The 27561-nt window shown below is 44.0% G+C and overlaps 1 protein-coding gene across 5 annotated transcripts in view; it reads right to left on the bottom strand.

Annotated features, from left to right (window-relative positions):
- Positions 1-488: 488 nt before the first annotated feature.
- Positions 489-27561, bottom strand: part of ARHGAP1 (Rho GTPase activating protein 1) — a 37195-nt gene continuing 10122 nt past the window's right edge. For all 5 annotated transcript variants that reach the window (XM_066634038.1, XM_066634030.1, XM_066634059.1 and 2 more), the window contains exons 4-13: positions 12562-12649; positions 12118-12249; positions 11852-11938; positions 8743-8841; positions 7283-7390; positions 7036-7112; positions 6561-6638; positions 5853-5981; positions 5504-5607; positions 489-4176 (exon numbers count right to left, since the gene is read on the bottom strand). In XM_066634038.1, coding sequence (XP_066490135.1) covers positions 3997-4176; positions 5504-5607; positions 5853-5981; positions 6561-6638; positions 7036-7112; positions 7283-7390; positions 8743-8841; positions 11852-11938; positions 12118-12249; positions 12562-12649 — 1082 coding nt within the window. In that variant the 3' untranslated portion in view covers positions 489-3996. The remainder of the gene's footprint in view (positions 4177-5503; positions 5608-5852; positions 5982-6560; positions 6639-7035; positions 7113-7282; positions 7391-8742; positions 8842-11851; positions 11939-12117; positions 12250-12561; positions 12650-27561) is intronic.

The raw sequence follows: 27561 nt of genomic DNA, 5'->3' as shown, positions 1-27561 counted from the left end.
ACTCCAAAACAGCATATTCTCATGTCATATTGGGAAACTTACCTGCCAGTCTTTAGCATACTTTATCTTTGGGAATAAGACGTCTGTTTAGCCTCCAAGCAGCTTCACTGACAACAACTAGCTGAAAAGTTATCATAGAAGAACTCATTCTTCCTCTCTCAGGTGTGTTACATATAGTCCAGGCATCTGAATCAACAGCAATATGAGATAAAGAGTAGTCCTGATAAAAGGAGGAGCAATACTCTTAACAGGAAGCAACTGAATTTCACTACTAGACAGCACAAACGCAACTCAATGACCACAAGGATGAAAACATACGCCCTTCAACCTCCACCTCCTCCCGAGAACTGGATTTATGTATACAAATGAGAACTAGATTTACTGATACAATATATTATATCCTTGTTCAAGCATGAAGTAGATGATAGCAGTGAACAGTCATTCTTGATTGGCTCAAGAATTACAAGTTAGAGAAACACACCAAAATCTGGCATTGGCTTTGGGTTTTTATTGAAGTACAAAAAGTGCAAACTGTGAAATACAAGATTGGTACCAATCAGAAGGAAATAAACAAGGGTGTGAATTAATGACACAGTAAAAACCCCAGCCCAGATCCCAATAAACATCAATTATGAGAATGAAAAACACGGGGGAAAAAGCAAAACTGTAAACTGTGCAGAAGGGCCCCTGTGCTAGAGTGTGCAATCAGAGACCATTTGGCCAAAGACTTCTGCTGAGTCGCAAAGAAACAATTACCATAAGGCATCCAGTTGGCCTCAGCATCAGTTGTGTCACTCAAAAATCTTATTCCCAGTACAGACACAAGACTGACTGCTACAGCCAAGGACACAGAATGTGTTCAAGGGACACTAAGACACCAATGGACTTATCAGGCAAGCAAGGGATATAGTGGAGACAAAAGGCTCTGTCCACAGAAGCACTGTGGCCAATGTTGACCTTGGAAGAAAAGCAGAAAGGAGGGTCCAGGTAAGCATACCCACTGGGGAGACACAGGAAGACAGAATGCATAGCCGTGGCCATTACCCATTATCTGCTGCAACAGGAGGAGGAAAAAACTGGCCCATGAGATGCTGGTTCTCTAGTGACTGCAACTGCCTATTTGGTTGCCTACCAGCCTAATCCAGGTAGCACAAATGGCACCAGTCGAGATCAGGAGACTGTAATATAGGGGTAAACTGGAAAAGACCCAGGCCTGGACTTTTATAGGCCCAGCTGCAGTGGTAATAGCATTGGAAAAGGCAAAAAGAAAAAAAACGAAGCAAAGCATTTAACATTACCGATGCGCATGCTCTAGCTTTCCTTGCAACTCCAGCAGCTATTTACAATGATTCACTTCCAGGACCTTGTGAATGCACTCACTGTGTGCAGTATTTAGCGATGCAGAGGTTCTGCAATGTGACAGACAAGTCACACGCAGGAGTTTGAAAAATGTAGAGTTTAGAGAAGTGTTATTGTGCAGCTATGGCAGTATTTACCAAAAACACTCTGCCTACTACTCCCCTCCTGCTTGTTTCCAGAGCACACCAATCCTGCTCTGAAAGATAGCTCAGGAGTTAGTGTTAGGCTATACTGGTAAACCCCTGGGTCCTGACATACATGGCCTTTGTGTATCTAGATCATTTTCCATGGACACTAGGTGCTTTCCTTTCAACCAGGGAATCTTGGACAAGGACAAACAATCTTGTAGCCCAAAGCTAGATTTACATGATAAGTCACTAAAGGCCAATTGGGCAGCAACCAACAGCAAGGCACCCCAATTTGCTCACAAGCTTCTAACAGGGAAGGCAATGAGACTGGTACAGCTTCATCAACAGGCTACACACCATATAACCTACTAAGTTGTATTATATGTAAGCCACACTAGAAAGCAAGAGCCCTTGATATTATCTCAGTGTGTCATTCAGTTTCTTTGGTGGAAGTCCCTCGTGTCTCAATCAAACAGAAAACCAGAATTACCACCATGTGCAGTACATGTTGTTCTGGACTTGAAATTAACCTTCCATTCCAACAGACTTTCTAACACAGACTTATCCTGTATGCAAAATGAACTGTGCTCAGTTCGCTCGCCAACTTCATGATCTTTTTCAACACCTTAGTTGCCATTCCAAATCGTCTTGATTGTTTCTGGAACTTCTTTAAAAAAAATCATTAAAAACTGTGCAAGAAAACAGCTGGAGCCAATTAAACAGACATGACTGAGCTACAAAGCACAGTACTATCAATCAATCAATCAATGCCCATACTGATGCCCGTTATCTGTCACTTTAAACTATGACATGAACCTCTATTCCGTTATCATATTAAATACTGTATAACAGTATTACAAAACACCTTGTTCTTTCTTTCTTGAGACCAGAAGGCACAGGTTCTGGGATTTATGTAAAAATCACTGCCTGATTCTCCGCAGTCTTATGAACTCCAACCTAGCTATTTCATGGGGTTAGTTTGTGTTCTGGGGGTGGATAAAATAGCAGTAAGATTGCTGGCAGCGAAATATCATGAAAGTGGAGACAATCGTATTAAAAAGTAGAGTCTACTACAGATCCAGTAGGAAACTGCTATTTTATTTTTTTAAAGGATTAGATTAGAAAATATGTGCCTGTGACAATAGTGGAGCCTGGCTGAGAGACAAAGCCAGTTCAACTTCCTGATGTGAAAGGGAGAACAATTCTCATAAGCAAGGAACTACTAACTGGGCTGCATTACTAAGGAAACAGCAGGTATACCTGATCCATTCCAGCAACATTAGCAAATTACATCCTAGCCCAACAAGGACACAAAAGCAGAGGTCCTTGAACAAGAACGCTCACACACACCCCCAAACAATAGGATAAAAGAGCTCAACTTATATGGCAGGGAGCCTTCTGCTTAAGCTTTGGCTTCTGCAATTGGCTTTTTGCTTGAGAATTTCCAGTTTGGGGGGGGGAGACAGCCAGGGGACATAAATGCCTTCCTGCACATACAGCATCTGTGCTTCAGTGAAAAGAATGGGCAGTGTTTAATCTGAGCCTTGGCAGTTTGAGGAAGTAATACCACCAGGGCACACATCCCTTGCATAATCCTTTCTAACTCACTAGGTGAGAGAAAAAAGAAGAATCTCATTCTCATAATTAAAAAGAAAAACCTTACCGGCAACTCCAGATACAGAGAGAAACCCTGCTGGCAGACTCTCTCTGCTACGGCCATTATCAAGACAAAGAAGTAAGCAGGTTCCACAATACTGAAGAGCAAAAAAAGCCTTCATACCATAGCAGGAATATTGTAATGGCATCTACAGCAAATGCTTGAGTTCCTTAAAATGGAGAAAGTTCTCAATTCTGGTAAGAGGGTTTGGTGGCTCACAGCCCAGTGCCAAATTCTTTGGCAAGATACAATGGTTCAGGCATGCCCTATGACTAGAGCCAGCCCTTTTTTGACAGGGGTGGGAAGCAGGTGGTGCTCAACAACAGCTACTACCCTGCCAAAACTTGGGACTGCTCAGGACTGCCTGAACTGAATACCTGTGGAGAATCAACTTGGTCTAAAGAAGAGTAACTGAAATAGATTCTTCCCTGCCAAAGGGCTGCTGCAGCAACACACATTAGCCCAGATTACACAAGCACCAAAATGCAAGGATTTTGTTGGGGTCCAAGGAAAGCCATTTGATGACAGCAACTTGTGAAAGGAAGAGAGAGGAAAAGGAAATGGTAGCGTAAGTGCAACAAGTTTCTGACATTCCAGATAGAAAAACCAAGGCAAAACTCCACTGCCAAGGATGAGGAGGCCAGCTTCCCACCCACCTGATCACCTCTCGCTCTCTCTGTCTCTCATTCACACATACACTCAACTGCACCATCTCCACAGCCCTCTTTTCTCATCACCTGGAGCTTCCCCAGATTTCATCACGGCTTCAAAACAAGGAAAGAGGAGGGAGAGGGAAAAGAAAGGGAGGAAAAAGGTGGTCACATGATGTGCTAACACAGGCAGGCCCTTTGGTCAAGCCTCCAAGTCCTCAAAAAGCTCCCTCTGGTTGTCCAATAAGAACTTGGTGAAAGTGTTGATAGGATTGATGGCTTTGAGGGTTATGGCTGCATCTTTGGCCCACAGCAAATTTGGACCAAAAACCACTGCCAGATTAGTGTTGGTCATCTTGTTGATGTCACTGTTAGCGGAGACCTACATGTGAGGAGAATGAAAGACAGAAAAGTAAGCAATCACTTTAAGGAAAATTACAGCTTTGATTATCCCCTTCCTCACCACCTACTCAACTCTACGTATGTTCCATCTTTGCAAGTGCTAGGATTACATCTCCACAGCATAATGGTGCTCTCAAGCAACCTGCACACAGTGTATCCCTGGGGATAAGCTCATTGGAAAATAAGAATTGTTGCATTTTCACAATCTGAGGGGTAGAGCTTGCAGCACTGCTTCAATTGATTCATGGAAACTCACCATCTATTTCTGTTTAGGTTGCAAGCTTCTGGAAAACAACAAATTACTAAGCGTTTTCATGAGAGGGGGGTCATTGCTCAGCAGTAGATAACCCATGCCAGTCAATCCCCGATACCTCCATTTAAAAGAATTACGTAGGTGGAAATGAAAACACCCCTGGTTTGAGACACCAAAGACCTGCTGCCAGCCCGAATATATAAAATACTGGGCTACAGTGTTCAATGGTCAGTATAAAGGCAGCTTTTCAGCATTAATATTAATGTGCTAGTGATTCAAGGCCATAATGGCCAAAATCATGTTCACCTCTCTCAGGGGAGGATGGCATTCTGAGTGTACAATACCAAAAAAAGCAATACCTTCAGTCTTGATCTCCCAAAAGGAGATAGCAAAAATACAATGAAAACTTTTTTCGGCTCCTGGATGCCGTTCCACCCACAGTAAATGTGAACATTCTTTTCTAATACCATTTTTTAATCTATTTTGGCAGAATATTTTTCACATTTTTATACTGCCCTTCTCCAAGGAGCTCAGGGTGGTTTGTATAGTTACTTCCCTCCTTTTGTCCTCGCAACAACCCTGTGAGGTAGGTGAGGCTGACAGATGGTGACTGGCCTAATGTCACACAGGAAGCTTAATGGCCAAGTAGGGATTTGAACCTGAATGTTCAAATTCAACTCCCAAACCACTACACCATTCAGTGTCAGGCTTGGATGGGGGAAAGAGACAGTTCAAATTCCTGCACAACCATGACACGTTTGGGGTAACCCTAATGTAGTCTAAAATAAAACACAGGTTTGTTGAGAGGATAAAATGGAATCACCCCCACTTTCACTGCCCTGAGGACCTTGGAAAAAACAATGAAATAACAAATGTAAAACATAAGTGTGTGTAATTGTAGTCACCTACTAACATAAAAAAGAAACCAAGATCAATCAAATTCTCCCAACCCTAGAATGCCACAGCCTGGGCCAGGGCCATCCCCGTATTTATGACTGTAAATTTTATAAATTAAATATACAAAGTGTAAAGAGCTGGGCTAAGGAGATCTCACCTGCACAAGGAAGGCCATTAATGAATGTAGAACACGGTAGTTTTCGTCCGGGAGAGTCTGGAGTGTTTTGCGAATAATATCCACACGCTTTCCTTCATCCAGACCTGAAAGGGAAATGAGTGGGGTATGTGCACTAGCAGTAAAGTCCTGGCTTAATGGAGTGGGGGGGGGGGGAGATGGTTTGCAAAAGACAATGCTCTCAAAGAAATGCAACCCGCCATGCAACAGGGGCTCCATCATGCAGCCTTGGGAAAGAGTTCAGGGCCAGCACTGAGAGAGGACAACACTGTGGGTAGAAAAGGTTTGGAGATCCCTATTGCAGGGTTCAAGACTCTTGATAGCCACTCACTGTAGAAATTGACTACATCGCTGTAGAGACCAAAAGTGAGGAGTGGCTCAGGCAGGTCCCGTAAGAAGGTCTTGAGAATTACGGCAGGGAGGTGCACATCCTCATATTGCAAGAAGTCCACAGGCAGTCCTGGTTAAGAATATAGCAGATGGGTTCAGAGTCACTATAAGAGCAGACTTCACTGTGGAAGGATAGTCTCCCTCCACCAGACAGAGAAAGGACATTGCTCAGAGCCTATGAACTGGGCAAAAAACACAGATTTAAAAAAAATTGTTCCATCAACTTCCTTTAAATAATAACACTCAATCCTCCTCCAAACCAGACTAGGACAAACTGGAGACTAGCATAAGTAATTGGGGGGGAAGATGTCCTCTAAGCAATAGTGGACACACACACACACACACACACCATGGAGTATGGAATAGAAGGCATATATTACACACTAGTAAAACACAACTGCTGTGGGAGACAAAGCCAATTCCCTCTATTTAGTGTGTGCCAGTTGAGACTGGAACAGGTTTACGTCAAAGCAAAAAAAATGGTTGGGTTCCATCCAAGTTCCCAACAAAGATCCATTCTGAGTCCAAATACCTTGCAAGATTTGGCTGACACTTCAAGTGTTATTAGATTATTAAATATTATTAAACACCTAGACAGAGAGCAGGGAAATTGTGGGAGTGGGGAAGACATCCGGGACAAAGCACTTACCCATATTGTATTTTTGCTGAACCTCTTTGACTGTCTGTGTGTTGGCAGATCGTCGGAAAATCCCTTCTGTGGTAAGAGCTGGATACAGAAAGAGCAGAGCAAGAGTTCAGAGCAGATCTATCAGTAGAGATGTAAGCAGTTACCATTATCTTACTCTTGAGGACAGTGAGCCTCTTCTGACAACTTCAAGTGAAGGGACATTTAAACAGGAACAGCAGTGCAGAAGATATTTTGGGACATGTGTGAGTGGCGGGATGCCCATAACAGGCTATCGGCTTGTTATTCAACAGGCATTTTGCTTTGACTTTTGAAAATCGGTTAGGGGAAAAATGGTATGGGACATGGAAGAGAACAAGCTTACACAGAGTAGAAACTTCTGAAGAAGGCTGAGCTCATGCAACACAGAAAGGTATTATAAAGGGATTTGGAGATAGAACAAGATTGATCAGAACAGGGATTTTCTGAGTACACTCACCATGCTGCTGCAGATAGGCAATGGTCTCTCTGACCACCAGTGGGATGGGATTCTGGTCTGTGCTCTTCTCCCTTAAACTGTTGGGAAGAGAGGAACTCAGTAACTTTGCTTCTGCTGTTCAGCTTAAATGATGTACAAAGCAAGCTACAAAGTCAAGACATTTGGAAATTATTTCCAGAATTACCCATAATCAGAATATAGGGATCATGTGGTCCAACACCCTAAACAAAGTGATGGAAATACTTACTGCTGGAGAGTGACTCCAAACTGTTGGTTTGGCAAGGGTGGGCGGGGTGGTGTTGGCTTCAGAGGCACTTGAGAGGGCTTCTGAAGTGACCTCAAATACTCATCATACCTATAGAGAGAAAAATACAAAAACATGTATGGAGTCATCCTATCACACACAGAGTGCCAAGATGGTGTCCCCTTCTCCCATTGTAAACACAAGTCCCATAGTGCTTGGCATGACCTTAAACATCCTTCACGCTCTCCCAAAATAGTTATGGTCTAGCACAGGGCTCTTCAAACCCTGGCCACGAGCTGGATCCAGGTCTGAGAAAAACCTTTCCTCCTGGGAGTAGGCACTTATTGTTCCACCACATCGCCACTCATTTTCCAAGCTGACTGCTGCACAGAGACGCTCTGAACAGTCGCATCTGCCCGGCCATCCTGCTGCACAATCTGCTGAGACACTGGGCAGTAGATCCTAGAGCATCCCTGTGCAGTGATCAGCTTGGACAATGAGTGGCAACACAGCAGAACTGTAAGTGCCAGTGAGGACGGAGAGAGCTTTTCCCAGACTCAGCGGACTCCAGTTTGGAGACCAATGGTCTAGCATGGGGTTGTCAAACTCATTTCATACAGCATTCATGAAGCCTACTAAGGGCTGGAAGTGATATCATTAGGCAGAAAGTGATGTCATTAAACAGGTCATAACCAAAAATAAGGACTTTTTCTCAATTAGGAGCTCATTAGCTGCAAATGACAGAAGAGAAAATATGCAAATCCTGATCATATTTCAAGTTATGGGAGAGCCCAATTTGCATGTGAGCTGCCCTTTCAGCAGTAACACCTCAGCACTGCTCAAGAGCTGAGAGCTTGAAGGCTCAATAAAAAGCTTCTGCAGGCCGCATCCAGTCCCCGGGTATTATGCTTGACACCCCTGGTCTAGTATCTGGTACAATCTACTAAGGAAGTTAATAGGCTTCTGTGGACTGGTAATCCAGCAGAGATAAGAAGCTCAGCCTTTTCCAAGAGAAAACACAAAATATAGTGAAGCTTGCAGAGCAGAAACAAGGCAGCAACCTGCATGAGAAGTTTGCACAGGCTGAGCTACTCTATTGAACACTAGGGATTGCACTATAAACTGTTAGGGCCATATCAGCTGCAGTGGAAAATGCCGATTTGGGGAATGAAAAGCATTGGTTTCCAAGCAGCAACTAAAAGGTAATGGTGCAAAAAGAGATAAAGACTCTAGAAACAGCATCCACACAAGGTGAGTAAACAAAGGTAATAAAGAAGAAAGAACTTGACTTTTCTTAAGCCTCACCCAAGCAGCTCACTGCTTCATGCCATATGTGCAGCCCAGCCAAAGAGACACAACACCCTTCCCTTCCACCTTGCTTTCCTCTCACCCAGCTCCCCTTCCAGATGCAGCCTCCTTCAAGGAAACTGGGCAAGAGCTAGTAAGCAAGCAGCAGCTCTCACTTTAGCACCTGGCTTGGGATCCCCAGCTGTTCCAGCTTCACATGCTCCTCCAGGTCACTCAGGTAGTTTGCATAGAAAATCTTTCGTCCAAACTTAAAGCTACAACAGAAATAACAAAACAGTTTAAGAGGTGGGACTGAAGTTGCACTACTAACATACCAGATAACAGCTTGCGGACACGGGATAAAGACAAAGGGGTGACACTAAGAACTATAGGAACATACTTGTGTAGCAGAAGCAAAGAACCTTGCTATTTGCTATGCAGAGGTAGGTATTTGCACATTACTGCAATACCTCCCCCCTTAGGCTCTATTATGAACAGGAGGCAGTTCCTCTTCATAAAGATGGCATTGTGGCGTTCTGAGTTTGTCAACACCATAGAGCACTTTGTGTTTGTCATTCCCTAGGCCAGCGGTTTTCAACCGCTGTGCCGCTGCACACTGGTGTGCCATGAGGCTGCCTCAGGTGTACCGCGGGATCAGAGGAGGCAAGCAGCAGCTGTACACCCACGCGTGGGAGAAGCGGCAGGCAGCACAAGCAAGGGAGCAGCCAGAGAAGGGGCTGGTCTCAGTTGCTTTGCATCCCACACAGCAGCAGAAGAGTCCACTAGGAACTTGCTCCTGCTACTGAGCAAGACTCAGGCTGCAACCTGATCCTCACTTTCCTGGGAGTAAGCCCCATTGGCTATTATGGGGCTGAGTAGACAAGCACAAGGCAGTTGTTACCTGCCTGCGTGCTGATTGGCCAACCAGAGAAGCCTGGAGGAGCCAGGAGGTGGGAACTGTGGAGTGAGTGGGAAGAGGGACCTAGAAGCAGGCAAGCAGGTACATCGCGAGAGAGTCTACTGAGGTCTCCAACCTAAGAACTGGCTGGCTGAAAAGGGTCCCTGAAAGTTCCTTGCCAGTTTGCCTGCAACTCCCCAAAGCGACCTTCCCTGCACTTTGGGGCTTTTAGAGGAAGGGCATTGGGCCACAAATCTATCCACACTTACCTGGGAGTAATCCCATTGACTATAATGGGGCTTACTTCTGAGTAGACATGCATAGGCTTGGGCTCTGGGGCTGCAATCCCATCCACACTTTCCTGGGAGTAAGCCCCATTGACAATAATGGGGCTTACTTCTGAGTAGACATGCATAGGGACTGGGCTTTTGGTTGCACTTTTTTCTCAAATACACAAGCAGGCAATTGGCACTTCTCTCTCCTCTTCTCCCCCACACCACCCCCTTCCCCAGGCATATTTCCCCCCCCAAAAAATCTCACAATCAGTTAGCAACTGTCTTACTGTCCCTCTCCTCCCTTGTCCACACCTTCCAAAGATACAGAGTCACTGCCTCACATTCTCTCTCTCTCTCCCCACCCCCAGTTTAATCCTGCACTTGTTTCAATCATAATAATAATAATAATATACAGTATTTATATACCGCCTTTCTTGGTCTTTATTCAAGACTTTATTCAAGGCGGTTTACATAGGCAGGCTTATTAAATCCACGCAGGGATTTTTACAAATTGAAAGAAGGTTCTTTCTTTCAAGAACCACTACATACAAGATGTTACGCTCCGATCTGGTTTAACATTCTGGCCTCCATCCTCCCACGCTCCGAGCAGATGGAACAGCTCAGCTGCAGCTTGCCAGCTGCTTCAAGGTCGCACGGTGCCGGTGGCCTCGAACTGGCGACCTTGTGGATGTTAATCTTCAGGCAAATGGAGGCTCTACCCTCTAGACCAGACCTCCTGCCCTCATCATGTCTCCTCATTGCCCCTCCCCTGCATTTCTCCACTAAATGATCAACCTGCCCTGTCTTTGCCAACACTTTTGATAAGAATTTGAACATAGGATTTTTCCTCCTTTTCAGAAACCACATATACTTCCCTCTCCATGCTTCTTGTCAATTTTTTTTTGTCATGTAATGATTTAATTGTATTAATTTTATTAATTCAAGATTAATTGTAATATAGTAATTTAATGTAAGTAAAAAACTGGTAGTGTACCTTGACAGTTTTAGTGCCTTGTCAGTGTGTCGTGAGCTGAAAAAGGTTGAAAATGGCTGCCCTAGGCCCCGACACAGTCCAGGAAACTTCTATAGCAAGACTTGACCATTTTAGTGCCTTGTCAGGGTGCTGTGAGCTGAAAAAGGTTGAAAATGGCTGCCCTAGGCCCTGACACAGTCCAGGAAACTTCTATAGCAAGCCTTGACAATTTTAGTGCCTTGTCAGGGTGCCGTGAGCTGAAAAAGGCTGAAAATGGCTGCCCTAGGCCCTGACACAGTCCAGGAAACTTCTATAGCAAGCCTAGACTGAGGGGCACTTTCGTTCCCTGGAAACAATGATAGTCAAGCTAAACAAAAGCCAAAAACTTGTAATCAACTCAAAATAGAGACAGTTATTGAATGCAAGTCAAAAATCTCACTCTCATCTCAGAACTACTCATCTGTAGGAAAGGTCCAGCAACATCTTGTAGAGGTGATCAGTGTGCAGGAACATGGTACTTTGTTTCCTATTGCAAACCAAGGAACTCACCAAACATTAAAAACCTGGTTGGATCACAGAGAAGATCTTGCAAATTATTTATTTATTTAATGCCCCGCCTTTCTACCCTGCTAAGGGCACTCAAGGTCTATAGTACAGAATATAGTACAGAATATCAGTGGACACAGTTGTGTAAGAAAGTGGGATATACAAAGAGAGCAAACTGGTGTGGCAATGAATAAATCTGATTCTACTGAGTCCCCAGCTTATCCAAATTAAATTTAACATGGTGTATTGGCTAGTGTTGGTCTTAAAAAGGGGAGACCCAGGTTCAAATTCCCACTTAGCCATAAAGCTCACTTGATGACTGTGGGTCAGTCACTCACTCTCTTTGTGTAACCTATCAGGGCTGTTATGAGGATAAAATTGACAAAAGGCAAATATGAAGTAAACTTCCTCAAGCTCTTTGGCAAAAAGGCAAGATAAATACATAATAAAAAAAGTAAAATTTTAAAATTGCTTTTGGGTGCTGAGGTACCTATGGATGCTTCCATTATCTGAAGCTCTCCCCACCATGCTCACAACAGCAGCTGGGAGTGACATTTTTTTTATGGAAAAGATACACCACCACCCTTTCTTACCTGATCAAGGGCTTGAAGAGTATCAGCAGTGTCTTGATGAACATGGTTGGGTGCACAATATACAATGCTTTGATGTTTTTCTTGTATCTAAAAAGAAGGAACACGAGAAGGGCCTTGGTCTGCTGTGAGTAAGAGAACCCAAATCTCCAGCTCAAGAAAAAGCAACTCTGCTAAGCTGTGCTTTGCAGACTCTGTTTTACACTTCTGGTTATACTTTGGGTCCCTATCCACATCATCCCAGTCCTTCTGGCAGTATGCCCACTTACTTGCGGTCAAATTCCCGGTAGGCATCCCGTAGCCAACTCAGAGATGGTTTGTTCTCACTAGTCAGACCATGATGAAGATAGATGAGGGTGTAGTCACTCTCCACATACTGATCCAATGTGTACTTCAAATAGCTGAGGAAATATAGACATTCCTAAATGCCTGGCTTTCATATTTGTTTTGTTGCTTCCTGCCAACCTTTTAGTAAGCATATGGAAAATCTAGCAACTGCATAGATGGAAAAGCCTATGGAAGAGTGAAGGGAGAGAGGTGAAAAGCAACATCAGCTTAAAAGAGCTTTATAAAGGTCTACATGCCCTGGTCTGGGTTTTAGCCAGTGCCCAAACATACAGTCAACACAGTTGCTATCCATAACCTCAAATTCTTTGGAAAAATTCACAGTACAAAGCTTTGCCAAAGCATGGGCTCCCTACAGCAGTACTCACCTCAGCAATTTCACATGATCAAGCTGATGACTGGGTGGCATCCGGCAGGCACTAAACACAATGACTTTCCGCCCGTACTTGTCATCACCTTAGGACAAAAATGCGACATGTCACAGCAAGCTGAAAGATGCAGGAGGGAGCCCCTACAACAGACAAAGCCTCTACAACAGAAAAGCAATGGAGCAAGCTTTAGGGAGGCTTAACTCAGTGCAATTCCAATTCCAAGGTTATGTTAATGAAAGCAAAGGTGCCAGTTTGTCAAATTCTTCACTTGCCTGGAACCCTCATAACCCTGTTTTGGAAATGGCTACAATTTGAGAAGACCCCAGAGTCCAGAAGGTGATAGAGTATGGCACCACAGGCCATCAGAACACAATCTGAACAGCTTCAAATAGAATATAGTCTAAGAAACAGTCACAAGACAACACCATTGTTAATTGTGGTGAGTACTGCAGAGGTTTATGATCGCAAGATCCCCACTCACCCACCCATAAACATTTAGAGAAGATGTCATGGTTCTGTTACTAGAGCCTTATCCACAGTCTCCCCCACCCCCGTGTGTGTCTGGATCCCACAACACCTGCTATTCCTGTATAAATGAGGGGGGGGGATCTAGAACATCTGCTGGAAAGCAAACACAAAATCAAGAACAGAACAAAGTGATAAAGAAGACTTATGCATTATTACTCAAAAGAGAAACCAACTGTGAGGGGTAGCCACTGAAAGTCACCAGCAACAGCCTGAAACATGTGCTCTGCAAAATACTTAACCGTTTCACAGTCCAAGCACAAGCAGATGACCTAGCAAAGTGTGCCACAATATTGTACAAACTGAGCTTAGGACAATGTAGTTACTACCACACTCAACCCACACAGTTAACGAAGGATCTAACTATGAGTTTTCTCCTCATTATGTCATGACCATGAGTTTTCACTGATGAAGCAAAGATGTCAGTAGAAGTCTCTGCAATGGTCTACAGTTAATAACAATAAAACTGAACTGATAGTGGAAGCCTTGACCCCTTAGTCCAGCAATTCCCAAATTCTCCTGTAAGTATTTGCAGGGGAGGAAAGGGGGGAGGGGCAGCAACATGATCAGGACAATCGCACTGCTGCAAGAGAGGGAAGGGCTTTTAAAACATACCTGGCTATGGAGAGACTATGGCTCTCTGGAGAGTCAAGGGAGCCTGCAGCCCTCCCTACAGCTCTAAACTGATGTGAAAAGGAAAAAAAAACACCTGTTTTCATTGCAAAACCATAAGTGGTTTTTTGTTTTTGTTTTTGTTTTTCACACTAGTTTAGAGCTTCTGGAAGGGCTGCACAGGGGGCCACAGGCTCCCTGGACCCTCCAGAGAGCCATAGTGACTCCCAGGTAAGTTTAAAAAACCCTTCCCTCCCCAGCTGCAGCATGATCATCCTGATAGTGTTGCTGCCATTGCTGTTACCTTGCTCCTTAAGGGAGCAGTGACAGAGCTTCCCTGGCTGGTGCATCACAATGCCCCAGCTTGGGAACCTCTGCCTTAGTCAATTTATGTGGAAGTTAATTTGATAAGTAGAAAAAAACTACAGAAGAAAAATGGAACATATAAACAAACGGTCATAACATCACTCCAATCTTGAGCTTTTCACTGAGGTCACATCATTATTGGGCAGTGAGAGAATAGAAAAGTGGATTCTGTATCATGAAAGCTTATGCAACAATAAGTTTCAATTTGAAACAGCCCCTCTCAGTATCCATCTCTTTGCATTTTCAAACCTAGACATAGCTGAAAGAGAATACCATATGAATGGTCCTCTCCCATTCATGCAGAGCTGTGGATTTCTGCATGTGATGAGGAGCTGGATTGTGCTTTATTAGTCTTTAAGGTGCCACAAAACGCTTGTCTTTACCACCACCACCACCACCAACTTTATGAGGATATACTGAAAGTTACAGGAGGTACAAGTTCCCTGTCACAGACACAGAACTCCCAAATGAAGAAGGCCATTTCCATTAAGACAATCTACTTTCAGTTCCACAATGTTTCAAATATTCCAGGCTCAAATGAGACAAGAGTTTAGTTTGCTTTATTAAACATGGAGTACAATCTCAGTAATCCCCCATACTCAAAAGGGCAAGGAGCACATGAAGCTGTGCTTACCTCAATTACAGATGACATTTACTGGAGGCCAATGAAGGCAAGTCTATGCAGACAGTAATTGAGGACTATAATCTACACTGCATATCTAAACACTTTCACAAAAGTAGTAAGTAGAGGTTTTATATACATATTTAAAAATGCTACTCAGAGCACTTTGAAGCATCATTCAAAAGCACAGAGCCTCAGAAATAGCAAACACCAGGATACACATCCTTGCACTAAGATCAGGGTCAGCATCCAAGTGAGAGAGTTTAACCTAAAAGCAATTGGAAAGCACATTGTTTATAGTGGGGGGGGGGGAGGTAAACATGAAAACATGTGCAGATGACTGATGCAGTGTGGTTATGGTAAGCTACATATAGGTAAAGGAGCTACAGCTTACATCACAGAAGGGTTATAATATATCCGGTATACAACTCCTGCCACAATAGAAGACCTAACAGTGAAAACATGTTTTCCTTTCTGCTATCCACCAGTCTTCTTCCACCATACACAGAGATTGTTGTTTTGAAGACGACACAATTCACAAGGAAGTAGAGATTTTTTACCAATTTTTTACCACTATGCAAAACTATCTGCAATATAAAAGGCAAGGACATGCTTAAGGTAAAAACAGCAGTACCAGGGAAATGCCATGGAAAGCAAGGGTGATTTACCATCATGTGAACACATCCAAAACATGCAAAGCTACAAGGTACTGAAGGATGATGTGTTATCCACCTGAGAGACATAAAACCAGGAGAGCAATGCAGAGGTCATCTAGAATCACTGTACACAACTACAGTCAGGTCACAAGACCAACATTAAACAGTTTTATCCCATGGTTGCCCAAAGATAATAAAATAAGTTCTTAGAAGACTTCAAGACAGCTTCCCATAAGTTCAATGGCCACATACAAGATGCATGCACATCCAGTACATGCACTGCGGTAGATTGCATATGCCCTTAGTAATAATATTGGGAAAGATTGGCTCTATTATGGCTAAGAAACCATCACAGAGCTCCTATGGGATCTTTTGCACTCTTGCATCACTGCCTACAAGTGCAAAAATACTTTCCATCTTTGCAGGATGGTACAAGATATCTACTGTTAGAAGCTCTGCTAAATTGTGAGAAAGAGTCCCTGTCAAAGAGTTGTCAGAAGAACCTCCATCAGTTTGACAAAGCACTGTAAGCCCTCAACTCTACAAACCACAAATATCTACAGGCCGGGTATCCCTGATCTGGACTGCTTCGGATGGGAAGGCGTCTGGATTTTGGATTTTTTTGGACTTTGGAGTAACTGCATAAATATAATGAGAAATGCTTCCTCTTTCTATGCTTCTTTTCGCTGTTATCCATATGGGTGTCTGCTGGTTTCTGAAATTTTTCAACAATGCCTGCACATGTACATACCACAAAACAGTGAATAGAACTTACAGCCTGCACTGTACGTGGGAATGAGTATAAAACCTTCCAGTTAAGCAGAAAGTTTAAAAAAAAGTCTTGGATAAAAATGTCTGGATTTCGGAATAGTCCAGTTTACAGATGTCGAGATAAGGTGTAATCTACCTATATTAAGAAACAAAGCAAGGATATTGTCGGCCTCTAGGAAGTGACTCTGTTTCAGCAACATGAATTTCTGAGATGGAAACAGACCCTTAACACGGCCAATTAATTCCTCGAGTGTATGGAATCACAATATTTTTCCACACCAATGGAATGTTCCAAAATAGCTCAGTTTTCGGGAAAAGTTTTTGATATAAGGCCAACATTTGAAAATTCTGAAGTCGTGAAACAGTGGGAACAGCCCTAAGTGCAAGGTCAAGTTATGCAAATATCTGCTAGTAGATTAAATTTCCCTAATTTCCTTCAAATAAACTGAAATAATTCTGTGTGTGTATTATCTGGTAATACACTGCCTGAAAATTTGATAGCTAGAGATTACCATACAAGGACATCCTTGATATTAAGCAGACTTTGACACAATCCTCAAGATGTCTAGTTTTGATGCACGTATAAAGAGAACACATGTTTTTGTCTGCAAACCAGAACTAAATAATTAAAGATTCCACTATTACAGAGCAAAAGTTGCAGGAACCTAACATACAATAGTGACGGTTACTTTAAATGTTATTTTTCCTTATATCAAGACAGTCACTATCTAGTGAAATACGTACATATCACATTGTTTGAAAGTGCAGCACAAGCTTCCCGCAACCTCCCCTTTTTGAGAATACGCTTGTTAAAAAGTGCACTTCCCATTTGAAATGAACCCAAGCAAATAAGGAAGATGGCAAATGATGGTTATAAATGTCTGGTATCAGAAATCTTAGTATGCAATACAGCCCAATCAGCATGGTGGACTACATGTTGTGACAACAATCCAGAGAAACCTAGGGGAGGAGAACTTGCTTCTTTTATTGCACCATCAAGTTGATGTCTCAACCTTAAAAGTGGACTGAGATGTCCTGAGGTGTAACACCTGGTGGTTAGCAACCTTCAGTCTCGAAAGACTATGGTATAAGCCTACAGCACCCGGTATTCTCAGGCGGTCTCCCATCCAAGTACTAACCAGGCCTCTTCCAAGATCAGGCATGTGCTAAACAGACTGAATTAATTCACTGCACTAAAGCACTGAATACTAGCAAGTTCAGGAACTTGATGTTACTTCATTGAATAGCCACTGTCTCTTTTTTGAGGTATTTATATTTTGGGAGCTGTAAGCAACATCATCAGGCACAGTTTTGCCATCTCAAACAGAACTGGAAAAATTCCAACTGCCTGGTGGCATGAGCACCTAAACACCTGAGACTGCTTCTTCCCAGTCCTGACCTGATTCCAGTGCTACTGAAGCACACACTAATGTGCCTAAAGGTAGGGGCAATGGCTACAGTCAAGATAAAACCGGCCACATCCACTGTTTCATAGTTATATCTAACGAACTGCATCTAAACAAAGCAGGGCCAGGACACACACACAGAATCACAGAAGTGTGCAGCAAATAGAGCAAGCCAAGAACTCTTTGCAAGAAGAGATAAAGCAAAAATCCAGGAAAATGATGAAGTGATTTGAGGCAGACCAATGGCTGCCCTCAGCAATGGCATGGAATGTTCTGCAAGCAAAGGACCAAGTCATAGAGGATGAAATATTGCTAGCCCAAGAAAATTGTCTCTGCTTTGATTACTGAACAATGCAGAAATAAAGCAGATAGGAAAGGTGGGATACTAACCATTTTAATAAATAGCACAGCACATCACCATGATTTAATATAGAGCAACATCTTAGTTGCCAAAGAAACTACCCCCCAAAAGATTTAGGGGCAGAAGAATTAAAAGTAATGAAGGTTTGGCAGGCCTATTTCCTCATGGATACCGCACCCATCACCATCCAAGAAAAATAAGAGGAAGACTGAAGCCAACAAAGGAGAACTGGGACACCAAACTAAAGCCTGCAAACTGAAGTCCACCCAGAGCTCCACCAGGAAATTTCCAAGCCACATCCAAATGGAGAGCCTATGAAGGGAGCATGACTCAACTGGCTGTGCCACCAGTTTTAAGGAGGAACATAACTGCAATCTACTTGGCATGATATGCATCAAGTGCAACTCTGAGATTCTGGGATGCAACCCTCAGCTTTGCAGAATTTGGGCTCCCCTGAGATAATCCAGCCACAGGCCATGCTTAAGAATGCCATGATCTCAAGTGGCAATGACGAGAGTACCAGGTATTCCACCTACCTGGCTGGGCCCCATGAAGTGCACCCTGCCCTGGAGGAATAGAAACAACGTTATATTGCACCATACTAATTCAAGGTCCTTCACAGGAATAATCCTATGGATTGCACTAAAGAGTCAGGACAGAAAATCCATACACATACACACACAGGAAACTACAATTGGTTTGCAGCATCCACTACAACTATTGTCTTTGGAAAAAGCAAGGTCAACTGGCAATTACATTAGCAATGAGCAGTTACTAGCAATCCTGGATGGCTGAAAAATTACAGTGAGGATTATAATTTAGGACAAGTAGGACAAAACATTTGTATCTTTTCTGAGTCAAGGTGACAGTGCTGCTTGGTATCAGACAGCACCGCATTTACCCTAAAGATTCAGGTTGTCGCTCTCATGCAACAGCCCCTAGTGCATTACAGGAGCAGCACATCCAACTCTGCTTGCACTACAAACTATCAATCAGCAGTGACCCAAACCGCCCTCAGCAGACACACAATCAGCCTTGAAATCCATAATGGAAGTTGGTGGCTGCATACAACCAGAGGCAGGACCTCAAAAAGCAGCCATCTCATTTAGAGTTGCTCATATGTAAACTGTCACCAGAACAGACTCAGATGCCAGATTGCATTCAGCTGTCACTACATCCAAGAAGTTTACACATGTCAAATTACTAAGAAGGGGAGGAAGCTTCACTTTAACTCTCGAGGGTTACTTTAGGATAGGATTCTTCAACTTAACGAACCCTCCACCAACTGCATTCTGCCTCATCTTCCACTAATGTAATAGTTCAGACTTTTCTGAATCCATACATAGTCCATTGCAGCTGTGGAAGCACGATCCTGTGATGGTGATCTGAGCTAAGATAGGGATCTTAGTTACTTGACTAGAAACTAACTCTATGATTGAGGCCCAAATCCTAACCAACTTTCCAGCACTGGCATAGCTGTGCCAATGGGACGTATGCTGCATCCTGCAATTGGGTGACATTCACAAATTAAGGGAATGTTTGTTCCCTTATTTCAGAGCTACACTGCCCTTATGTCAGTGATGGAATGTGGGTTAGGATTGTGCCCTGAGCTTATTACAGAATACAACAGGAAGATTCTCTGGTCAACCAGCAAAGAAAAGGAAGTGTCAGAGGCATTCTTCAGCTCAATTCCAACTATAAGAGCTGAACTTCCTGACCAGAATTACCATGGTACATGGACAAGGGACTATAATAAATTTAGACTCAAGGAAGGCATATGCAATCCCCATACATCCCAGTCCCTTCACCATCTGCCTCTCTGAATGCTGTTTGTGCCTCTACTGTGACACAGAAGCAGAATGCCATCCACATGCCCTTGCAAAACCTGCTTCTTCTCCAGTAAGAACCCTGAGCCAATTCACAAAACACTAAAATACACTAGTAGTATTTGAAAGCCTGGAATTTAAAAAAAATAAATGGAATTAAAAAAGAAATGCATTGTTAACTCCTCCTGTATCAAGTATCAGATTGTTCCTCACTCACATAATGAGTCCTTCAGTCCTTCAGAAGTGTAGCTAGGTCATTTGAAGCCAGGGGCCCATAAATTTCTGCCACCCCATACGGCATAGTTATTTGTTAATTATTATACTATTAATTATATTATATTATTCATTAAATTCACATTTTTATACCACTCTTCCTCGAAGCAGCTCAGGGTGGTGTACATGGTTCCTCCCCTTATTTTGTCCTCACAACAACCCTGTGAGGTAGGTGAGACTGGGAGATAGTAATAGTCATGACATGAAATGAATAATAATAATGGCCAGAAAATAAATGCAGTGAATATTTCCCCACAAGCATTCCTGGAGGGGGGGCAAAACAGCAAGTGTCTTCAGGTTCCTGAACACCCATGTAAAGCAGCTCCTCCCCCTCCACTTCTGAGCCAGTGATGCTTACGAAAGCAAGCATCATGCCTTCCTGAATGGCTCAGAGGGGGAGGGGAGGAGCTGCTTTACACAGGTGTTCAGCAGTCTGAAGACACTTGCTGTTTTGCCCCCCCCCAGGAATGCCTCTGTCACTAGGGTGTCACCCCCTCCCACCCCCAAGGATATCTCAATGGCTTGTTTTGAGTTAAGGCAGTGGTTTTCAAACTTTTAACACTGGGACCCACTTTTTAGAATGAAAATCTGTCCAGGACCCACTGGAAGTGATGTCATGGCTGGAAGTGACATCAAGCAAAATAAAATAATTATAAATAATTAAATTAAAGAAAAACAGATAATTGAGTAAGGGGAAGCCAGCCCTGTTTCACCAAGTGAATTTTCTCTGTGGCCTGCCTGCAATAACATCCCCCCCACACACATAAAAATCAGTGAGATTTTCAACCCTGCCCAGTGCCCAGTTCAGTGTAAATTGACTTTACCAGCTGAAGCCTCTGTTTTATTCTTTGGGGAGAGGGGTGCTGCCTGCTGGAACATTTGTTGAGCTCCACTTTCATCAGATTGGGACCATGCAGCTAGCCTTGCATTCCCCTTTGCCTGACTCAACTAGGAGCCAAGGCATGGTTGCTTATTCACGAGTAAACGCGACTGTGTGGCTTACTTTTGCTTTCCAAAGGGCTTATTACATTTGTCTGCTTGAAGGGAGGGACTTCCTTCTTGGGTGCTTTTGGGGGGCTGCTTTCATTGGATAGGAACTATTCTGGTGTTGTTGGATTCCTCTCAGCCTGCCCTTTCAGATGAACTAAGGCCAGTTCGCCTACTCGCAAGTAAACACGATATGGCTCAGTTTCACTTTCCATAGAGCTCCGTGCATTTTTTGGTTTCCGGTTTTTCAGCCATAACTTTTGATGTTGAAAGATTTCAATCTGGTTTTCTGCACTGCATTCTGCTGGAAATTCCGCATCTAACGGTATATATAGCATGATGGGGTTATTCGTAACCTCCGCGATATTAGGTCATTTGTGGTGTCACTCCCCCAGGCTCTTACCTGAGGTAGACCATCCCCCCCACTCCTCACTAGCTACACCACTGGAGCCCTTTCCCTGATCCTTATGAGTGCTGGAAGTTCAGGGTCATGTTGAGAACAAGGGCTGAGGTCTCTGAAGGAAGGGGTGTTTGACTAGCCTTGAAGAGTCTACCACGCTGTGTCAGAAATAAACTGTGCTAGCACTTTTACATGCACGCAGAAGTTGCCAATGTGTGAGGCACAGCTCCCAGGGACGGCACCAAGACCACTACAAACTGTGTAGGAGACATGGTTTGGCAGGCAGAGCTCCAGTGTGCGGTTTTCATGTGCTTGAAAAAGCCCATCCAACTGCCCTGTGCCTCACCACAGGCCTTCCCCAGCCCCAGAATAGCTCCCAGATGCGACTAGAAGTTACAGGCACAAACTGGAAGTGGCTTCCAGTCACACCTGCGAGATTGTCTGAAGAGACTGGAAGGCCAGTACGACCTCTGGAAGGCCTGGGGCGACCCCCAGCTGAGTCCTTGCAGCACCACAACCCTGGCCTGCCTTGAATTTCATTATCTGTGGATTTCGGTATCTGCAGAGGGGTCATGAAACCAAACCCCCCGCCCCGTAGGTACCAAGAGTCCACTTTATTAGCCTCTTCCCTACTAGTACCCAGTCAAATTATAGACAGGCCCCCATGTCCACTGAGGATCCGTTCCGGAGCTCCCTACAGATACGGGGGATCCCTGTTTCCGTGACTCCCACACGTTCCCTCTCTGCACCCATTAATGGAGTTTAGATCCTTTCCTGAGCAAAAATATTCTTCCTTATACAGTTGCTATAAGCGTTCAAGCTTATAGCAATACACAGGCAGGCTGCCAGCAGCCTGAATGCTTAAAAGGATTAAATCAATGTTGACAGATAGCAGTTAACTTCCTGCTTCCTGTTAGCATTGATCTAGTCTTTTTAAGCATTCAGGCTATCAGCAGCCTGCCTGCGTGTCGCTATAAACTTGAATACTTATAGTGACCTGTATAAGGCAGAACATTATTGCCCAGGAAAAGATCTAAACTACCACAGACACTTGCCCATAAGTGGACTTCACAGATAAGTCAAGGGCAGGTTTTGAGCCAAAAATCATGGAATTTTCTATGACCGTTGGATAAGTTGGGGGTTGAACTTAGGGAGGCGTCTGAATATAGTTTTGTCTGATTTTACCTGAGGCCAGATTCTGAAAAATAACCTACCAGTAATTGTTACCTAAGAACTATACAGTCTCTAATTTAATAAAAACATAGTAAGTAAGTATTAAAAACACAGTATACGTACATAGTATATATAGTATTTATACCTAGCATAGCAAAAACTGTTTTTAATACAGTCTCTAATTTATTAAAAACTATGATCTATCTCATAGATCAGGTGTCTCCAAACTTTTTGGCAGAAGGACCACATCATTACAGATATTCTTCTTTGATAAAAACACATGGGAGTGAAAGAAACTGGAAAGAACACATCTTGCCCAGGGAAGACACTGCACAGTGGGGAGATTTAGATGCACATGGAGTTTCATTTCATCAAGCAGGGAGTCAGATGGGGGGAAGGGGAGTGAAAGAAACTGGAAAGCAGCACCTGATTTACTCATCTGTAGACCCTCTTCAGGAAGAGGGGCAGCAGCGCCTTCTGGGGGCTTGTGTGGGGTTGTAGGATTCCTGGCAGCCTCACCCCTCACCCGTCTGGTCCCCCCATTGCGCAAGAAGCCGGAGAAGCCTTGGGGAGGCAGGGCGGTGGGGGGGCAGCCTACTGGCCTGGCACTCCCCTGCGCCCACTCAGAGCCACTGCAAGCTTAAATCCTGCACTTAAATTCTGCCTCCTGCACAGGCAGAGAGCAGAACAGGGACGTCCTGGCTGCTGCCGCCGCGGCCACCCTTGTCACCAGACTGATGGAGGGCTGGGAGCAACCTGCGCTGCCCACTCCCAAGCACACGGCTGCATCTGTGGCGGGCACGGAGGGAGGCACGCTGCCCCTGCACCAAGGAGCATCTGGAAGGGAGCAGGCAGCACAGGACGCTCCCTGCCCTCCATTGGTCTGGTGAAAATGGCGGCGGCGGCAGCAGCCAGGATGCCCCGTTCCACTCCCTGCCTTCGCGGGAGGCAGGACTTAAGTAAATGCAGATGCAGCCGTGTGCTCGGGAGTGGGCAGCGCAGGTTGCTCCTCGCATGCTCCCTGCCCTCCATCAGTCTGGTGACAAGGGTGCCGATGGCGGCAGCAGCCAGGATGTCCCCGTTCCACTCTCTGCCTTCGCAGGAGGCAGGACTTAAGTGAGTGCGTGCAGTGGCTCCAAGTGGGCGCAAGGGAGCGCCAGGTCAGCAGGCTGTCCCCCACCACCCTGCCCTCTCCAGGGCTTCTCTGGCTCCTTGCGTAGTGGAGGGACCGGCCAGGTGGAAGCGAGGCTGCCAGGAATCCCACAACCCCACAGAAGACCCTGGGAGGCGCCGATGCCCCTCCTCCTGCAGAGTCCCTCCTTGACCCAGGCAGGGTGCAGGTGGCCCCCTTGCCCCCTCAGACTGCCTGCATGACTGTGCAGATAAGGGGGCGATTCTCCCACCATTTCCGGACGCAAATTTATCGCCTTATAGGTGAGTATCTACCTTATAGATGAGTATCTACCTTATACTTATATAAGGCGATACTTATAGGTGAGTATCGCCTTATAGGTGTGTTAAAGGGCATAAAAGGAGTATGCCCAGGGAGAGGGGTGGATCTGTGGATGTAGTGGCCTGCCTGTATTTAGTATTATGGTACCATCAATGTTCCTGGGCGTAACATAAGAGTGCAAAGATAAGTCTATGTCCTGAAGGCTTACAAGCTAGATACTGACACAAGAGAAACAAAATAGGGAAGGGATGGAAGCAGAGAAAGCATTTTCAATTGTTTCTGTAACATGTACTGAAACTTAGCTATAGTAAGTAATGTGGATATAACCTAATGATATCAATTGAACGAATTGACATTTCAATGCATTACGAAATATTTCATTTCTCACAGTATATGGACATACAAGAACTGGTTACCTTTCAATTAAGCTCATTCATGTACTCTGTAGAGTGGTTGTAAACTTGAGGGGCCAGCAACAGAGCTATTATTATACACTTGAATACAATACGTACCAGAGAAAGTCATTTCCTTGGACCCATCTCCTCATAATTAACAAAGCTCCACATTGTTAGAATGATTGCTTAACGTCCACTGCCCATCCCAGAGAACCAAAAGACATCCCTGCCATATCAACATGATCAGAAGCCCCTCAGGTTGCAAACAAAAAATCGAAACTGCATATGCAAACTATTAAGAGGTGTTTTGCCTCAGCACATGATTTATCATGCTTTAAAGACTACCAGTAACTAAAATATTCAGAACTAATCCAGAAAATTTTGTAGTATGAGGTCCTCAGACTCAAATGGCTACCAAGGAGGAAAATGCTGCTCCAGACAGCCAAAACCCAATGGGATAATAGTAAGCAACTGTCACTTCAGAGTCCTAACTCCCCTGCCCCAGTCTTTACACAATGAAAACACTCATCAGTGTGCAAAAGGAACAAGGGACTATATAGTAGTACTGCATCTTATGCGGGGTTAGGATCTGCAGTCAGAATATGGAGTAAAAATAATATATATTCAAAATTACCCTTGAAAATCCTTAAATCCAAAAATATATACTGTCTCTTTAAAAACTATAAGAGGCACTCAGGAACTGAGACCAAATGAGAGAACAGCAGATTCACTCTCTGGTCTCAGCTCCCTCCAGGGTATATACTATGTGGAATGGCAGGCAGAATTATGCTAAGCACATATACTGTAGTTGAATTTGCCTATTAAATATGTGTAAGAAGTTGTGCTACTGTATAGTCAAGAAAAGGTGTTCTGCTACAAAATGCATAGAACATATCAAGCTCCCAGTCTTCATTCACGCCTCCTGCCTCAACACAGAAATCCCAATAATTATTAACACAGCATTTCTATCTGTGGTTAACCCAGAGTGCTAGTAGTTCAGAAACAGTTAAGGAATGTAGCAATATATGTGAAGCACTCACATGGGACAAACAAGGAATGCAAGCTCTGCAGCCTAGTTATCAGTGAAACATCAAAAGGCTTAACTCTTTCTTTGCAAGTCCACACAGCTGACTTGCCAGTTAAATCCAATGTGTTCCACAGAAATAGTGATTCTACAGCCTATATAGGAAAACAAAAAAGGAACTTGCACTTACTGAACACAACATGTTTTGAATAGCAGAGACAACAACTGTCTGGAACTAAACCAAAAATTATAGAATCAGAGTCTAGTCCATTTACAAACGGATTTCTATGGATGCTTGAGTAAACGGAACAAAAATTTGCTCCACATAGCAAGAGTGAAGCCTAATTGCACAGGGCAAAGTGAATTCTCACCAATTCACTGACATAAGAAAAAAGCATATAGGTGGAGCCTATTTATCCGCGTTAGTTCCATTCCTTGACTCGGCTCAATTAACAAAAAACACATTGTGCTAAATTCCATAGAGTTACGCAAATACACTGCAGCCTGACACTTCCGGATGGAAGGAAACTAAGGCAACTGTTATCAATCCCCTCCCCTCTGTACTCAGCCCTCCCCATTGCCAGCTCCCTGGCTTCTTTCACATGGGATGCTGATCTTTTAAGAGTCCAGCCCTATGCATTTCTACTCAGAAGTAAGCCCCATTGTAGTCAATGGGGCTTACTCCCAGGAAAGTGTGGAGAGGATTGTAGGCTAAATTTCATGCTTTGCTTGGTGGGAAGGCTTGCTTGTGTCCCTGATAGCCTGTACCATGGGAGGAGGGGTTGCTTGTGGCAGTGATTGCCTGCACCATCTCAATGGGGGGGGGGGGAATTTGGCAAACACTCCCTGGGTTTTTTAAAGCAATCCCCTCTGTTGCTACCACACCTGCCCCTGCGTGAGTGAGAGAGAGAGCGCACCACGTGTTCTGGCTACAGAGATTTTCGGCCCCCCTTCCCCGGCTCAGGGGCTCCAGGAGTGTTACTGTTCCTTTGCGAGGGGAACCTCTTCCAGGGCTCTAGGGCTATTTCCCTGCCTGGGCGAGGCAGAGCTTTTTTGCAGTGTTTTGGGCTAACTGGAAATGGATTGAGATGTCAGTGCAGGGCAAAGGAGGCAAAGGTGTGTGTGACTTTCGGTTCCCCCACCCCATTCGCAGACAGATTCACAGATAAAAAATCCGTGGATAAATAGGCTGCACATGTATTACTTGTTATATTAGTTACATTTGGCTGTGATCTAGACTGAATGGAAGAATGGGACAAGAATGGAACTCCATAAACAGAGTAATGGAGATGATTCAATGGCTTGTGTGCTCATTATTCACATTCCACCAATTATCTGGTAAGATTTACCTGAAGTAGCTCCACCCAAAAAACACAGTTCTAAAGAATTGGGGATTTGACATGACAACTCCTTAAAGACAGCTTCGTCATGTGTATATGTTATATTTACTATATTTTTTGTCCTTCCTCAGACAAAGAGCAATGTAGGTAGTTTCCCCTCCTCCCCTCCTTTTTACCCTCACAATCACCCTGCAAGGCAGGTAAGGCAGAGACATTATGCCTTACCCATGGTTACCCAGTGAACTTCTCCCTGATCAAAGTACAACACTCTAGATACTACCTATCATTATGCAAATGTTAATGCCTAACTCAGAAGTTCAATTAGCAGTTTGTAATTTTGGAGTGGAGCAGCTGCTTCACAGAACCCTCAAACCACTTGACAGGCACTTGGATGGTGGATGTACATTCCCTGAATCATGGTCTATGTTCCTGTGACCATATAATGAAAGGTGTCAACAAAAGATTTCTAAGAGTTATCTTCCATTGCAAAATTTCAACTATTTTCTTCCAACAAAACCTTCAAAGTCAAGTTATTGATTGGTTACTGCTAGCTGGCCCCAAAGAGACCCAATTATATTCCAAGTAATTAGGCCAGGAGTTCCCAAAGTGTGCATCACAACAACTTAGGACATTCTCTTCTCCTGGGTGCCACCTTCTTGAATTTTATAAAATCTCAAAAGATTTGGGCACCACCATCTTGGATCTCATGAGATCCAAGATGGCAGTGCCCTAATGACCCAGGAAGGAGAGGCTGCAGGGGTGCTGTGACCAAGGTAAGTTTGGAAACCAATGAATTGGGCCATATCA

This window comes from Tiliqua scincoides, chromosome 1, assembly GCF_035046505.1.
Source record: "Tiliqua scincoides isolate rTilSci1 chromosome 1, rTilSci1.hap2, whole genome shotgun sequence".
In the NCBI taxonomy this organism is placed as follows: domain Eukaryota; kingdom Metazoa; phylum Chordata; class Lepidosauria; order Squamata; family Scincidae; genus Tiliqua; species Tiliqua scincoides.
Note: the sequence above shows the minus strand (reverse complement) of the source record. Positions and strands in the feature narration are given on the sequence as shown.